A 16,186-nucleotide genomic window follows, 5' to 3' on the forward strand; every position below is an offset into this window, starting at 1 on the left:
TAACGTACAGATAGTAGAAAGAAAATAATTGTGACATGTAGTAGAAGTATAATGTGCTCCTATTTTGGTAACCCTCCTTTGGGGATTGTTCTGTCAAAGATGGCATGTGATGGGGAACTGTCCAGCCTGGCTTATGGAAAGGAGCTCTTGATATACGAGCAGCTGTATCTCTAAGTACCTGATTTTCTCCCTTTATGGGATGTGCCTGAAAGAATTGTAAGGAAGCTGGAAGCTTGCTGTGCACGCACACTGTGTAGGCACTGATGAAACCCTTGGATCTTTATCTGTAGTTACTGTTGCTCTTTATGTGTGTAGGTTCAAGGTACAGTTTTGGTCTTGCTGCTGTGTAACATTGGCTTGGTGTGAATAGAGGTGATGGTGCTGTTTGCTCACAGTAGCCAGTTCTGGGATCTCTCTCAAATTCAGACTCAGCAGGATTTGAACAGTATTTTAATGAAGTTCATGCTGTTCCTATCAGCACAGTTGTTGCAACAAATACCAATGCAAATGGAACAAGTGAGAAGACAAGAATCTGCAACCCTCAGGGCATGAATCAACTTCTTGAAGGAAATTTTGAGGAGACAAGTTCTGTTTCAGTGCTTTCTTTCACTGAAACAACTTGCACTTATCAATCTTGGTGACAGAATGTACAAAAGCAATTCTTCCAGTTAAATCCATCATGGAAATGTTCACATTTCTCCTCTTGCTTAACAGGTATAAGTGCAGCATTTTCCTTTTTGCATGTATTCTCATGAACAGAGTTGGGAAAAAAAAAAGAGATTCCTAGCTAATCTGTTCTCATCATCATTCCAGGAACAGATAGGAAAGGTCAGGAGCTCATGTTTTGTAGTAAGTGCTGAGGGTGTATAAAGTGCATTTAATTGTTATGGCAATGGCTTGCTCTTATGTTCTTCTGACTTCTATTCTTGTATAATTCTGCTTTTCTAAGAGCATAAATAACCAATAGAAAAATCTCACATATTCACAAACATGAATATGCTTCCTTGCATGTAACATCAGTATTTCACAATTGAAAAAACAAAGCAATTGTACCTTCTGAGATGTGTGAATTGAAGCCAAATTTGCTCCTCTCATTGCTTCTTTATACATGTGTTTCCAAAGCCTGGCCTTTCCTCAGCTATTTTTGCTGTAACATGCTGTAATGTAAAATGCCATTACTTTTTGGTTTTGCATGTAAGGCTCTTTAGAGACAAGGCAAAGACAAATTGCTGCAGCTGTGTAGTTTGTAAAGTGCTGCCATTTAGAGGAGGAATAGGAGGGGAAGATTTCAGGACTTTCTGTGGTTGGCATGCCTTGTTTCATCCACAGGGTATGAAGTGTATTTAGTGAGAAATGGGCTAAGAAGAGTCCCTTTTCTATGTTTTTACTCTTTTATTATAGCTTCTACGTGATGGTGGCTAGGAGAAACTGGTCTCAGTCTTTTTGCAGTTATTGGGAGCCTCCTGAAGTCTGTGTGGGGCTGGGAGCACAACATGCACAAAAACCTGTGAAATGCGGTGTTGAAGGGATGGGTATTCCATGCCAGAAAAAGTGAATCACAGTGGGGGGAAAAAAACACCTTTCCTGTCAATAAGTGACAGTGATCCAGTCTGGATTTAATACCCCTTATAGCCTAGCATCTGTTTAGATTGCCTTAGATAACTCAGGCTTCAGTATGTTCCTAGTTTGTCTTAAGGCAGTGTGGATGTCTGATCCAGACAAGGGAGCTGCCAGCTTCCCAGGCTTGTGACTGAATATCTGTGCTTGTGACTCAATCATCATCATAAGAAGGAGGTGGAAGTTGAAACAAATACAAACAGCTTTTTTCCTCCTTCCAACTATTGGTAATTAAAATAATAAAAAAAGTGAATTAAAACTCTGTCTTTGCTGAATACTTGTCATTTCTTGGCCTTTCAGTTTTCACTTGCCTGATGTGTGTTGCTTTGTTGGAATTTCATTAAATGTCTTGTGGCACAATTTGATCTTCAGAGCTCTTTGTGTTGGTATCTGAACGCCTGTAGAAGTGCTTTTAGTACAAAGGATACGCCGAGTTATTGAGTATTATGGTCTGTATCAAAAAGACCTTTATTCCATTGAAGTACTTCAGTGCCCAAATATTTTTTGAGAAATACCTCTTAGATTATGGGCATAGAGGTTATATGATTTTTCCCCCTTTTTTTTCTTTTGCATTTCATCTTTCACTTCATTAAAGGTCTGGTTTGAGAAATCCTCCTTCCCTGTGGGCAGCTTCAGCCCTGCCTGTGCTTTTAGTATCCAATTAGTCATTTCTATTCAGTACCCTTTGTAAAATATTTCTATGCATTTCTGTCAGTGCACATAACAATGTTCTGTGTGGAAAAGCCTCAAATAAATGGTTTGGTGTGAAGTGGCAAATATAGTGGGAGAAAACAGTGTACTATTTCTGTGGGACCTGGTATAATTTGATTTGCCCATTGTCTTGTGTTTAAGGTTCAGACAAACACAATCCAAATTATATAAACCATACCTACTTTTTTTTTCAAACTTGCTTGTCATTTCAATAAATGCTTTGGTAGTGCCTCTTGCAAAATTAGATTCAGTGCAGAACAGACCAGAGGCCACTAGAACCTATTCCATAAACCCACAGTGATTTATCAGAGGAGTTACACCATTTCAGCAGCCCTGACAATGGCTGCATTATGGGTTTGTAGTGAAACATGAGGATGCTTTAGAAATGTTTTGATAATCTATAGCTGTTAATACTGAAAAGTGTGTTCAGGCTCCTGAGCCCCTGTCACAGAATCACAGAATGGGGATGTGTTGTGATTTCTGTCCATCTGTCTCTGGTGCTGGATATAGCCTCCTCTTTTGGCATGTCTGTGGATCAGCAAGAGAGAAGTGGAATTTCTTGCTAGTGTCAACTTTTTTGTGCTCATGGCTTATACTACCCTACTGCAATATTTACTGATCTGTGTACTGAGAAGTCTGGACTGCTGTAGTTTAAGCCATGTAAGCCATGTAGTTTAAAAAGGGGTGAAAAAAAAGCATCATTAACTATTCCAAGGGAATGTTTTTAAGCTATTTTTTTAATGGAGGATGAGTTCTTGTACTGGAAGACAATGTTTCCTGTGGAGGAGACTTTGAGTGAGGTTTAGCTTTCCTTGCATCTCTGAAAACTGGGTACCCAGCTTCTGTAATGATCTCCCTTGCGGTGTGCTGAACTATAATGTTTTCTTTGGAAAAAGAAACACAATAATGCAGTAGGCTTCCAAATATCCTGAGGACTGTACTTACTAATGAGAGGCTGCAGAGTGATGGTGCCTTTTTCTTACTGCCAGCGAGGAAGGTTGTCTTTTATAGAACTTCCTAGATTTTAGCAGTATGCTCTTTTTTAATTTGGAGGCTTCTCTTACTAATCTTTACATCTTCATACAATAACCACAGTGATAAAAACCTTTGTTGTCAATGAGGCAAACTGTTTCTTTAGAAGATTGTAGTATAAAGTTTTGGAGAGAATTCTGAAAGTTTTCTGGGTAATATAATAAAATAATTTTTCTGAAACATTAGCAGCACATAACAAGGGGTTTTTAAAGACTCTTTTCATATATTGTACTGCAAAATGGATTCATTAAAATATGAACATGCTTTTGGTTCCAGTAGTTTTGCAGCTTTATCCTTGTAGCTGCTGTGGTTAGCTTAATGGTATTAAGAATTTCATTTTGATTTTACAAGAGAAAACTGATGGACATGGAATCATTATAGGGCCAACTCAAACTCACTAAGCAGTCTTTGAAGTTGCAAGGGGTTAGACTGTGATGTCAGGACACCTCTCCTGCTGAAGGCACTGCCTGGCACACACTTGGTGATGGTGTGCTCCCATCTCAAGCACAGGCAGGTTTGACAGATGCTTACCATTGGTTTCTAGAGCCTGCAAGACACGTTATGTGTTATATGGCTATTGAATCTTAGATCATAATTAGCTTAAACCTGCTTAACATAATGATACATGCCAATCAATTAGTATTTAAAAAACAAAAAAAGAGGGGCAGAGGAAGATGAGGAATTAGATTCTTACTGTTAGAATATTCCAAAGAATTTCGTTTACTACTTAGAGTGTTGGTGCATTAACATTTCCTTGGAAACATGTGGGCTTGTAATTTCTTGTATTATGCTTTCTAATCTGCTTAGCTATAATTCATAGTAACAATAATTTAAACAAAAGGCTGATGTCAGAAAATTACTTCAAATTTCTTTAAATTTAGAGGCAACTAATAAATCTTGTTGGAAAAATGCTGCCATATTTATCCTTCATTGTAGGAGATGTCTGTTAAGAACAGTTGGAGAGGTTTTGCAGAAGGGAGAGGACATCTTGTTTGTGAAAAACTGCTGATCCCTTAAATGGTTCTTTTAGCTATATTAAGAAGCTAAATGCAACTCACTAAAATGCTCTTTAGGAAATCTAGGTCAGATTTTAGGCCCATGACAGCTCCTGTCTCTCCCTTAACTTCTTGTTCCCTTTAGAGGTAAACAATTTAATGCAGCTGTAAGCTTTGTTTGCACTGGGAGACTTCAGCACTAACTAATACAAGCTCAAAAGTTAGGTTTCAAAAAGGCAGCTGAATTTTCCAGTGGCAATCACTGGAAAATTTGAGAATTTTGATATAAGAAAATAGATGGGTATGCAAGTTGAATCAGTATTGTGCATTGGACAAACCTAGTGGCTATTGATAGCTTTTAAGAAAAATAATAAAAAATATGGGGAAAAATACAGCAGAAAATGATAATAACTTGTTATGTGCCATCTTGTTTCTAAAACTCATTTTAAAGACCAGCTCATTTTCTGATTATTTCTGCCAATGTGATGGAGGAGGAAGCACATATGTTGAACATCTGTGGCCTTCTAACCTTGCAATTTTGACTTCAAAATTATAATCACTGCAAAACCAGATAAGCTTGCCACATTGACTGAGCAAGCTAGACTGATTCTTAAAATTGTACTTGGCATAAAAGCAGTCTGGCAGCGTTGTCCTTGGGCAGCTCAGTGTGTAGCCCAGTGATGACTGTCCCATGAGAGCTGGGAGGTGCATGCTGGAGAGGCTCTTGGAAAGGGGGGAAAAAGGTGGAGGCTGCAGGTCCACCCAGCACAGCTGAGAATCCTTAATGTTGGTGAGGCCTTGGTCAGTCACAGGTGCTTTCCTGACAGCTTTGGGTTGCACAGGGATGGTTTCTGAGCAGTTTGGCTGTCCTAATGTCTACAGCCATTGACTGGAGCTGTCTGCTCTTGCAGCATCTCTTGTTGATGAGTGCTTTCAAATGTGTGTCCTTGCTGTAAATCTGGTCTATCAGGTGCTCTGCTGTTCTGTCTCACTGGGTAGCTCTGGAAGATGTGAAGTAGGGCTGCCTGTTGAAATGGTACAGCTGTGACACTCAATATCAAAAATACTGCTTTGATCAAAACAGGAAGATGTAACATAGCAATTCTATAATCCATCCTAATGTGAGTGATCCTCATGAATCTGCTAAAACATGCCCAACTCTGTTGTAATACTGAGTTGCTCTGTCAGTACTTTTAAAATGCATATTCAAAGCATGGTGCAGGGTCCTTTGAAATGCTGCTGCTTATAAATATTGTATTTGCTTTTTAGCTGTGGTTCATAAGACTACAGCAGCATCTTTAGGAAGCTGATGTCCTCACAAGGTCCTAGCACCTCATGGAGCTAATTGTTATCAAGAGTGCATATTACCCTTTTTAGCTATCCCTCTGAAGTTACTGATGCTCTTGACAGTTACTGTCTTTTGGCCTGGTAAAGTCTGGCAAACAAAACAATCCACAGGAAAATGCATTAAAAGCCTTTTAAGGAGATCATTGTGGCAGAGGCTTTATTCTTTTTCAGACTCAGATGATCATTGATGTATGTGGATAACTTAGAGGGAAATAGCCTTTGATTCAGTATGGAATTCAAGGTGGTCTGAGGATCTTAAATCTCTGCTAGGTAAATTTATATGACTTTACTGCAAGCTTCATCTGCTCTTCTACGCCAGATGGAGAATATGTATTCATCAAGTCTTTAGTGTGTGAAAACAGTGCACATGCATTCCTTAAACATTCAAACTAGAATTTAACCGATGAAATGATTGATTTATACATGAATAATAACTTTAGCATAATTTTTTTTAAGGTAACTTATTTGTTTTGTTCTGTGCTGTCTGTAGGGAGCTGAAAAGTAAGTCTGTCTTTAGACTATTATGTATTTAGTTGCACCTTGTCACATCTTTTTGTTTATGTAAAAAGAGGGAAAGTAGTTCCTGTTTACAAAGTGTCTACTCAGAATTTGGTTAATTGTGATTCTGGAGAGAATTCAGTTTATGGCTGAATTAGGACCAGTGGAGGATCACAGCATAGAGAAAGTGCTGACTTAGAACTAATTGTATTGCTTAATTATATGGTGTGTTTGGGACCAAAGTGAGCATGTATATTGCTAATTTACACACTTGACACTTAGCATTTCTGTTTTCTTTTCCCTAGTTTCTCTGCTTGAAGAATATAAGGACTTTTCTTTCGGCATGCTGTGAAATCTTTGGAATGAAGAAAAGTGAACTTTTTGAAGCATTTGATTTGTTTGACGTGAGAGATTTTGGAAAGGTAAGGATGCTCTTGATGGTATCCCAAGTAACACCTTTGTTCTGCTGCTTGCACAGAAAATACTTTTTTTGGTAGCTGTGATATAAAAGTTGTGCATAATGGATGAACATTAGTTATGAAAAAATAGTGGGGAAGAATTAGGAAAGCAGAAAAAGTAGGTTTGTATTGGAGGGGCTAAAAAAGGGCAGGGAAAAATACATGGCAGGAAAGTTCTGAGCATGTGAGAAGCCAAGATAAATGGTTTCAAAGATGCTGAGTTAAAGGGAAATGAAATGGAAGAAGATAAGCTGTGGGTGAGTGCTGACTGGTGAAATCACTTGGGCATAAGTTGTGTGGATTCGGAAACCCTGGGCCTGTACACTGTGAGCCCATGTGGCCCAGAACATGTTTCTGTACTCTCAGGTGCTTGGAATTCACCCAGATAATTTGCCCTTGTACAATTATTTTTTGACAGTTAGTTGTTTATTTTCCTTACCTGCTGTAAAGCTCAGACACAGCTATGATAGGTTAATGTGACTATTCTAATTTACACAGTATTTACAGTATATTCTCTAAGTCTGACTACTTATTCTACATGTAATGCTTTTTCCAGTCTGTTGTTCAGCCTCCTACATATCTGTTTGATCTGTCATTGCCAACATGTTTAGTTCAACTTCAGCTTCTGCTTTTGAGTCATAGTATCATTACCCTAATTTCACAGGAAAATGTCTAAAAATAACCTGAAGTAGCACTAAAAATAGTTATTTATTCAAATTTAGTGTTATCTTAAGCATTTTTTCTTTTTTTAAGAGATCATAATTTTACTATCTGATTTTTATAAACTGTTCTTTTTATAAGTAGGCATAGAGGTAAAGGTGATGTAAGAGTGCAAGAATGAATCAGGGCTGCAATGTGATTGTTTGAAATGGGTCTGTGATTATCACTAACCAAAATAGCTAATTATTTTTCTCAATCTTTTGTCTGGTTCTAAGTCTTTTGAGCATTAAATTAGATAACCTGGTAATTGCACCTGTTCTTCAGTTTTGCTAAATGTCTTGTCTTCATAAATCATATATAAGACAAAGCTTTTTGTTAAAATATGGTCCTTTTGTACAAATTTGGCTCATTAAAATGAGATTTGTTTTTGTTTTGATTGTGCAAGTAGCAGAGGAATTGAAAATGGTTGGATTTTATATTTTTTGTGTGCACTAGCCATGTCCTATTTAAGGTATTTGTCATATCTCAAAGCTTGATTCAACCTTTGATACCTATGCCTAAGGAATTAATTATAATATTGCATGTTATAATTGCTTGCTGAAAGTTTCTCATTTTGTGCCATGTAAAGATATCCTGTTTTTAATACAGTCTAGTTTTAAAAAAAGATTTTACAGTGAAAATTATTCTTGCTGCATCATTGAATACCCAGCAAAAACAGTTTCTGAATTAATGGTAAATTTAACCCAAAAATATTTCTGGTACCCTTAATATGTAATTTTAACAGAATTTATTTTGGAATATGACTTTATTTAAATAGAAATAACTGGTTAAAAAAACCCCTGTATTCCATCCATGTTAGTATTTAATTGCTCTTCCCAAGTCAATTTGAATGTCAAGACATGGATTTTTTTGCTGTTTGTGGCCTCCATATAGCACAAATAGACTAATTATCCCTGGAACTTGTTTTCCAGTTTTAGTGCATCCAAGCAATCATTTCTCTAGTCTAGGTCACCTTTATTGGAAAGCTATCAGGTGAAACTGCAGTGACAAATTTGAGAGTTGCTGCTGTGTGGGATTCTCTCATGAGATGAGCTCTGTGCATGGGAGCAGCTGCTTGAGCGGAGGTGGAGATGCTGAGTTGAACAGGGCTGTGCAGCCCTTGCCATGCTTGTGTTGGGCAGCTTTTAGGTGCCTGATGGCTCTGCTGCTGAGTTGAACAGGGCTGTGCAGCCCTTGCCATGCTTGTGTTGGGCAGCTTTTAGGTGCCTGATGGCTCTGCTGCTGAGTTGAACAGGGCTGTGCAGCCCTTGCCATGGGCAGCTTTTAGGTGCCGGATGGCTCTGCTGCTGAGTTGGTCCCACTGGGTGCTTGTGTGCAAACTTGCCATGCACAAGTGGAGCTTGGCATAGGCAGAGTTCAGAAGGGCTGAGCTGTATGTTTTATAGCCTGGGCAAATGAGTACATAGTGACCTTCTGAAAGGGGCTGTGAGTTTCAGGCCATCTATGGAAGTTGAAGGACAAATGGTAACTGTATTAAATTAATAAAATTGCAAGTAGAGAAAAGGTATGCTGAGTTATTTGTGTTCCTTTAAGTGTATTGTTTGTACAGTAAGCAGAAAATATCTTGAAGTGGCATGGGATTTCAATTCCATATCTAATAATGTATTTGCTACTTTGGAAATTGTGAGTGTTAGTAACAGTGGTGAGAATAGGAAAATGTATCTTTTTCAAGTTGTTCTTTGCTTTTCACTTTGCTTTGAACTTTCCCTTTCATTATATTTTCCTGTGAATAACAACTGTGATACAGCTGTACATGTCCAGCTTCCTTGAACAGAAGTTGTATGTATGCAAAAAGCCAAAAAAATAGTGCTGCAGATTTTTCCTGCTACTGCAAGCAAGTCATCCTGCCATTTCTAAAAAAGTTATTTGAACTGCTCTCTCTAAATGTGTGCAAAATATGAATGATCTTAAAATGATTACCGGTGTAAGTAACCAAAGAGGGGAGTATGATTTTAAACCACTGTTTTCTAAACTCTTGCTCAAATAGGTGATGCGATGAGTGTGTGCATTACCTTTTATGCATTTCAATGCACTGGAAGCTCTCTTCAGATGTCTTAGTTCTGGTGAGATATAAATAAACTGTTGCTGAAGTGTCTCTGTAACCCTTATCTGGGACTTTTAAATGTTTCAGTTTAGTTTATAAAGAAATTGCAATTGAATTTATTATCTTAAGATGGGCTTTTTTGTTTAGTATGGAGACTTTAGTGACTATTTAAACATGCTAGTGGAGGGAACAATAGCAATGTGTCAGCTGTAAATGAACAATATGCCTTCAAGGAAGTAAGGTTGAAGGGGAAAAATAAGGTGAGAGACCTGGTGAGGGCAACCAACTTTTTTTTTTTTAATATTCTGATATTTTTCAACTCTTAAATAAAATGGCAGACAAACCCCTGAGCATTGTAGAAGTAGCAGCTTTATCCTGCCAATATAGTCATAATACTTTTAACAGCCTTTTGAAATACTGGTTACAAAATGTTGTAATGGTGAAGCTTGCACTTAGTAGTTAGAGGTAAATGAGCTGTTTCCAGATGCTTTGACATAGTGTATGGAAATTTGACTTGAACTTTGTGCTCCACTTTTCAGAGACTTTGATCTCTTACTGATTAGAGAAAAACAAGGGTGTATGTGGAGTGAATGGGAATCAGAGGTGAAGCTGAAGTAGCAACATGTAAATAGCTAAAGAATAGGCTAAAAAATGGAAGCAGGTAACCTCATGTGTTTTTAATGTACATTCTGTATGAATATTGATATTAGCTGTTATAAGATTAGAGTTTTCATCTCTTTAAAATATAGCAGCACAGTTTCTTAGTTTTAGACAGTGGTTGAAAAAAGATGGGCTACATTACACAGGAGTAGGAAGGTTCTTTAAATCGTGCTTTTAAAAACTATATATAGCTTGGTTTTCTTGGAGTTCTGTGGTATTCACCCATTCCCACTCATTCACCTTTCTATCAGTAAATTTCAGTGTTATTGCATTAAGTTCCTGACAGAGCATGAAATGCTCTCCCACACACTGGAGGTGCCAGACAGTGTTTTCATTCTGAATTCCATGCTGGAGAGTCATTTTTCACTACCTCAGGGCTGTCAGGTTCTTCCTTTCTACCTGTGTGCCAGAATAAGCAAATACTGTTGGTACTTGTTCTTTCAGCTCGGAGCCCTGCACACTTCTCCAGCAGCAGCCTTTGTTGCTTGCTGCACCACAACAAATTGTTGCTATCCCTATTCTCTGAAGGAAGTTTGTAACTAATGTGTTGCAGAAATGGGAATCTGAGGATTAGTTCTGTTGATGTCAACAGATGCTCCCTGGATTCAGAGAGCTGTGTTTGGGGTCCTGTGGGGGGAAATGGTGTCCAGCAAGTGTCAGAAAAACAGCCTCAGTGTGCTGTGCTTTTAAATTTCCTAAAGAATGTGTAGCTGAGTGTGAAGTGTTTTCATGATATAACTGATCTAATAAAAACATAGAAATCCCCCTTGTAGGGATACTGCATTAGATGTCTAGAAATAATGTACAATATTCAATTGTGATTTTTAAAAAGACAACAAGGAGATCAAATATCAAGTGCCACCAATGAAATAAGTACCTAATTGTTTAAAAGCATGTAACAATGCCCAGTGTAGCTTACTCTGACACTTAAAAGGCTGCTTCATGTAAAAACAAGCAACTGCTGTGAAAATATTGAGTTGCATATACTCCAGTCACGTAGTTGGTGATCATTTCAGTCACTCCCTTACTGCAAAGGAAATCTGGGCAGTGATGCAGGAGAAAGTCATGCTGAAGTTGAGAATCCTGGTGTGTTAGAATTCCCTCAGGTTTAATGGATTCCGAGAAGATTGGACAGATGTGCATGAAATACACACACCAAAAACAACACAACAAAAAGCAACTGTTATAAAAATTAGACATCCTTCCAGGAAAAGTGTCTAAAAAATCTTCAGTAAAACTGAAACAGTTGTGATTATCGGCAGTTGTTTCATGCTTTGTTTGCAGAGTTTAATCAGTGGGATAATAGAGCAAAAGATGATCACTTCATGCTCATAGAGTTGTATCAAAACTGCAGAACATGCCAAAACATTGTAGTATATTGCTGTAAAGATACTAAAATGAAGAAAGACTGAACTGATAAAAACAAGCCTCTCATTAAATGCAGAGCTCTGTATCTTCACTGTCTGAGCTCTTTCAGTTGTAAAATAAATGCCAAAAAAATCTTAGTGGTTTGCTCAAGAAGCTAGCTTGTTTTCAGGAGTAGCATTTCAGTGAGATGGACTGGTTTGGGGTAAGTGACACTTGAACTTCTCCAAGATGTACTTCTGTGTGTGGAGGAAGGAAGAAACAGAAGAAAGGGACAGGTTTCAGCTTTCTTCTCCATGGAGATGCTTTAGACAAAATGTACAAGAAGATACTAGCCTGTTGCAAAACGGCTGAAATGCTTGGTATGCAGGGACCTTTTTTGTTAGTTATCACTGCTGTTTCTGTAGAAATAAATAAAATAAAAGTCAAGCACTTAGTAGACTCCCTAAAATCATCCTTTAAATGGTAAAAAAATCACTTCCAGCCCCAAAGAACATGAATCATGGTTTTGGGCAAAGCAGTGAGGTGGGTGAAAAAGTGGGATGAGTCATGGTATAGCTCATGAACCACCTTTTTGAAATGTCCCTGAAAAGTTGCAGAAATGGTTTGCCATGGTGTAACCAGGGAGACTATTAACAATGCTACATAAATTTAGTGTCATTAATTGTAACACTGGGTTGCAGTGATCATTGCCAGGTAGTCTACAAGTGTCGAGGCATTTATCTTCAATAAGCCTAAGAGCATTAGGAAGAGCTTATAGCTTCTGCATGAGCATGTGTATTTAGGCCAGAATATTTCAGGATTATGGTCTTGCATGTTTCTGTTCTAGAATACTGGTGGACTATCACCTCACTGGTCTTTCAAAATGGAGTTTTATTAATTTCTTTCAGGTCTGTCACAACTTTTAAAGTTGCATTGTTGGCTTCCAATTGATGAAAAAGTTAATAATGTTTGTGTTTGACCATATAACAAAGCATTGAATGCAGCACAAATATTTGATCATTAACAAAAAATTCTCATCCAAGGGAGTGCTTGGGATATTTCTCTTCTATAATGTAGTCATGTTAGTTTTCCAGCAAATGTTATCAGTTGCAAAGCCAAGGTTAACAAGAAACTGTTAATATGAGAGAATAAAGCTGAGTTTCTGTGCTCATTTCTTTGTTCTTAAGACCACCTTGTCCAAATGTTCTGTGTCTGATTGACCTATCTTGAGGACGCTGAACTCATAACATTGAATTCTGGTAGTGTAGATTTCGTGTTGAGGTGAAAGTTTTTGAGAAAGAGGAGAGTTGAAGCATGAGTAGCTTTAACAGGTTTTAAGACTTAAATCTTCTCACACATTTGTTTATACAAATGTTTTTAAACTTTATTAATTCCTTGTAGTGCTTGTAATACAAGCATTTCAGTAACCAGAAGGTGGTGAAACTGACATCTAAACCCAGACTTCCTGAATTTACAAGTACTGGTCTAAATAACAATAATATGAACTACAAATAAAAAACCAGAAGGTAATAAATGAGTGATTTGTAGAGGAAGTTCATATCAACTTTGAAGAGGTTGTGTGTGTATTTTCTTCTGTGATTGTGAAATTGTTCACTGCCAAAGAAGGGTAGGAAACATTTTTTGTCTTGAGATAAGGTTGTGTGCAAGATATAGTAGGATCCTTATTCAAAAGCAGTAGTAAAGTGGGCACCCCATTTCAAATGGGAAATGATTTTGTGCAGGATCTAAATAAAAGGTATTCAGTTTCTTTTTGGTTTATCCATGAAGGGGTTTGAGTATATCAAGCTTAGCTTAATTACTGTGGTGCTGGTGAACTGTTCTTTGCTAATGTTCAGTGTGGTTCCTCTGTGCCTGGCCTTTTGTCTGAACAAAAGCTGACCCAAGCAGCACTGTGGATTACCTGGAATACAGAGTTTTGCACTCTTCCCTGCTTTTCTAATTGCTTCCTGCAGTTCACTTTGCATCTTAGCTGACTGTATCTTGCAGGGAAGTGCAAACAAATGAAAATGGTGTTGAAAACTGAACAACTCGAAATATTTATCAATCCCCATGTTGCTTGCCAAATGTCTTCTGTTGTATTCATTAATGAAGACAACAGTAGTTCAAGTAACTTGTTATATTATTATGCATAGTTATAAAGTAATGATTTTATTACTTTTATTACTCTGTTCTAGAAGGAAGAATTTAGAGAATTACTAAGTAAAATTGCTAAATTTGGTTTTTTTGCCTCCTTTTTTCCCATTGGAATGATTTGAAGTACTGAAAGATGCCTTCTAACCATCCTCTCTCCCCTCTGCCTTTCTTCCCTCCATCTCTTCTATATAATGGGTTTCAAAGATGATTGAAGGGTGTCTGTGCTAAACCTCTACCAGAGAGATTGGGCTACTCTTGGGCTCTCCCTCAGAGGCACAAATTGGCAGGTAGGGGGATGTGGTTTAAACCATCACCTAGCCAATGTTATTTTCTCTGAAGAGTCAGGCATGAGGAGCATTCTCCAAGAGAAGATGGATGCTACTGACATCCTGGGCCACACTTGGGAAGTGTTCCTATGCTGGGGGGAAAGCCAGGCAGGCCAGGATTTCTCAGTCTGCAGAGATCCCCCTCTTCCTGCAGGTAAGGGGGTGACTGCCTTCAGCTCTGTACGGTTGGGAGGTCTATGGAAAGCAGGAGTGCACTTGAGTGGAAAGTCCAGTAGTTGCTCCTTGTTTCTTTGTAAGTATAAAAAGCTCAGGGTTTGTTCAACCAAGGCATGCTCTGGTTGTTAGATTGCTTGCAAATTCATTCACTGCCTTTTCTGTCCAGCTTCAGTAGAAAGTGAAAGCTGCAGTGAATGGTTTGCAGCAGGAAACATGGTTTGAGTATTTCCTAAAAAGGAAATAGGTATGAATTAATGAGAAATGATTGCAAACTGTTGGAGGTGGTGGCAAGGCTGGAGAAGTGTTTGCTAATCACGAATTGTGTTCTCTGGTTCTTAATTCTGACACAATAATTGTGATATGAATAAATGTCAGCTGCATGCACCTTTAGAAAGCATGAATACTTGAATAGATGGGTAATGGAAAAATGTCAGAAGAGTGTATTACAATTTATTTATCTATAAATCTGAAAAGCTTACATTGTATTTGATGAGATCACAACACTATCTTGCTGAGAAAATTAATGCATCTTTCTATGTAAACACTGAAACATTTAGGAAAATGTCTTTTCTTCTTTTCAAAATGTATTATAGCAGAAATGTGGGATCGTAGGTTTTGAGTCTTAGATGTTGTTTATGAAACTTTGATGTATGAAATGAGATTTATTTAGAAAAGTTCTATTAAAGAGGTTGTTAGCATTTTCATGCCTTTCTTCATGAGATTTTCAAAGTGAAACATTGGTAGTTGAACACTGAGGACTTAATTTCCAAACCAACCATTCAACAACTAAATCATTCAGTGTAAAATTTTATGATGAATCTGTTAGCTGATAAACTTGGCCATGTGTTTAAAACAGTTGTAAATAATAACAGTTGCTAAGTAGAAAGTAATATTACAGAGGAAATAAAAGTAGTGGCAAATAAAACTGTTAGCAAAAGTGAAATTAAATGGCACCCTTTAGCTACTGCTAACCTCTACAAGTAAATAAGGCCTTAGTATTCATCCAGTTAGAGTTTACAACTCTGATATGCCTGCATGGGTCTCTAGACCAGCCTGTGCAGAGCCTTAGGCAATAGTTAGGCTGTGTAAGGCAGCACCATGCTGAAGAGGCTGACAAAATGATATTGCTTGAATTTTTGGAATGTACTATTCTGAGCATATTCTCATACACAAATTTTAACTGTAATATGATAAAATTGCCAAATTAGAGCTGTATATAAGTTTGAGTAGGTTGCATTTAGGTCTTCAACTGGATCCCATTTTGTTCTGGGAACATGTAAGGAACACTTCACAGAATTACTTTGGAAAAGCCAACTGAGGGCTACTTCACATAAGTAAAATTTATTCCCCAAGTCAGCTTTAAGTTGCTGGAAGGTTTAAGGTGTTTTTCAAGTAGAACTAATTGCAGCAAAACTCCATCAGTGACACTGTGGAGGGACATGATGTGTGTTTCCTGCAGTGGCTAATTGAAATGAGCTGCATAATTCAGTGCACTATGTAATCCATTTTTTAACCAAAATATGTAAATTACTTGAGGGAAGGTTTACTGCCTGTGCTCTTGAAGAAGAGTAGAGCAAAAAACTGAATGTAGGTCACTGGTGGGTTGGGGAGTTTTACACTAATTCCCATTCAGCCTTCACTATTGTCCAAAAATCACAGCACAGTTTAAAGAGATGCTGTTGATTGCACAGTGACTCAGTAGGGCATAATATAGCTTTTTCCTCCTCCAGTGATAGACAAAAATAGAATGATCTTCCTGAGTGGTATGAGGCATAGCCCCAGCTGTGTGCCCTCTGACTGATGTACCTGAATATACTGTGGGAGTTGTGTCTGGGCTCAGGGAGATAACTAGGAGGTGACAGAAGCCTTGGAGAATAAAACATGGCATGAGGAAGGGACACAGTGCTAAGCTTGTGGCAGCCCTGTCCAAACAGTTGACTTAACTTGTCTAAATATTATCACTATCAAAGTCCTGATAAAGGGTTGTAGTTGCCATGCAGTGGAATGATCCCCTGTGATGTATTCATGCCTTCAAAAACAGCAGAACAAGGAGTAGGACCCAATTTCTTAATATCTATTTTACCTTCAAGTTTTCTTTCA

At 37.9% G+C, this 16,186-nt stretch overlaps 1 protein-coding gene across 2 annotated transcripts in view; it reads left to right on the forward strand.

Annotated features, from left to right (window-relative positions):
• The window catches only part of VAV3 (vav guanine nucleotide exchange factor 3), a 147,062-nt gene that overhangs the window by 21,546 nt on the left and 109,330 nt on the right, over window positions 1–16,186 (forward strand). For both annotated transcript variants that reach the window (XM_036387985.1, XM_036387986.1), the window contains exon 2: window positions 6,506–6,622. In XM_036387985.1, coding sequence (XP_036243878.1) covers window positions 6,506–6,622 — 117 coding nt within the window. The remainder of the gene's footprint in view (window positions 1–6,505; window positions 6,623–16,186) is intronic.

Source organism: Molothrus ater, chromosome 9 (assembly GCF_012460135.2).
Source record: "Molothrus ater isolate BHLD 08-10-18 breed brown headed cowbird chromosome 9, BPBGC_Mater_1.1, whole genome shotgun sequence".
NCBI lineage: Eukaryota > Metazoa > Chordata > Aves > Passeriformes > Icteridae > Molothrus > Molothrus ater.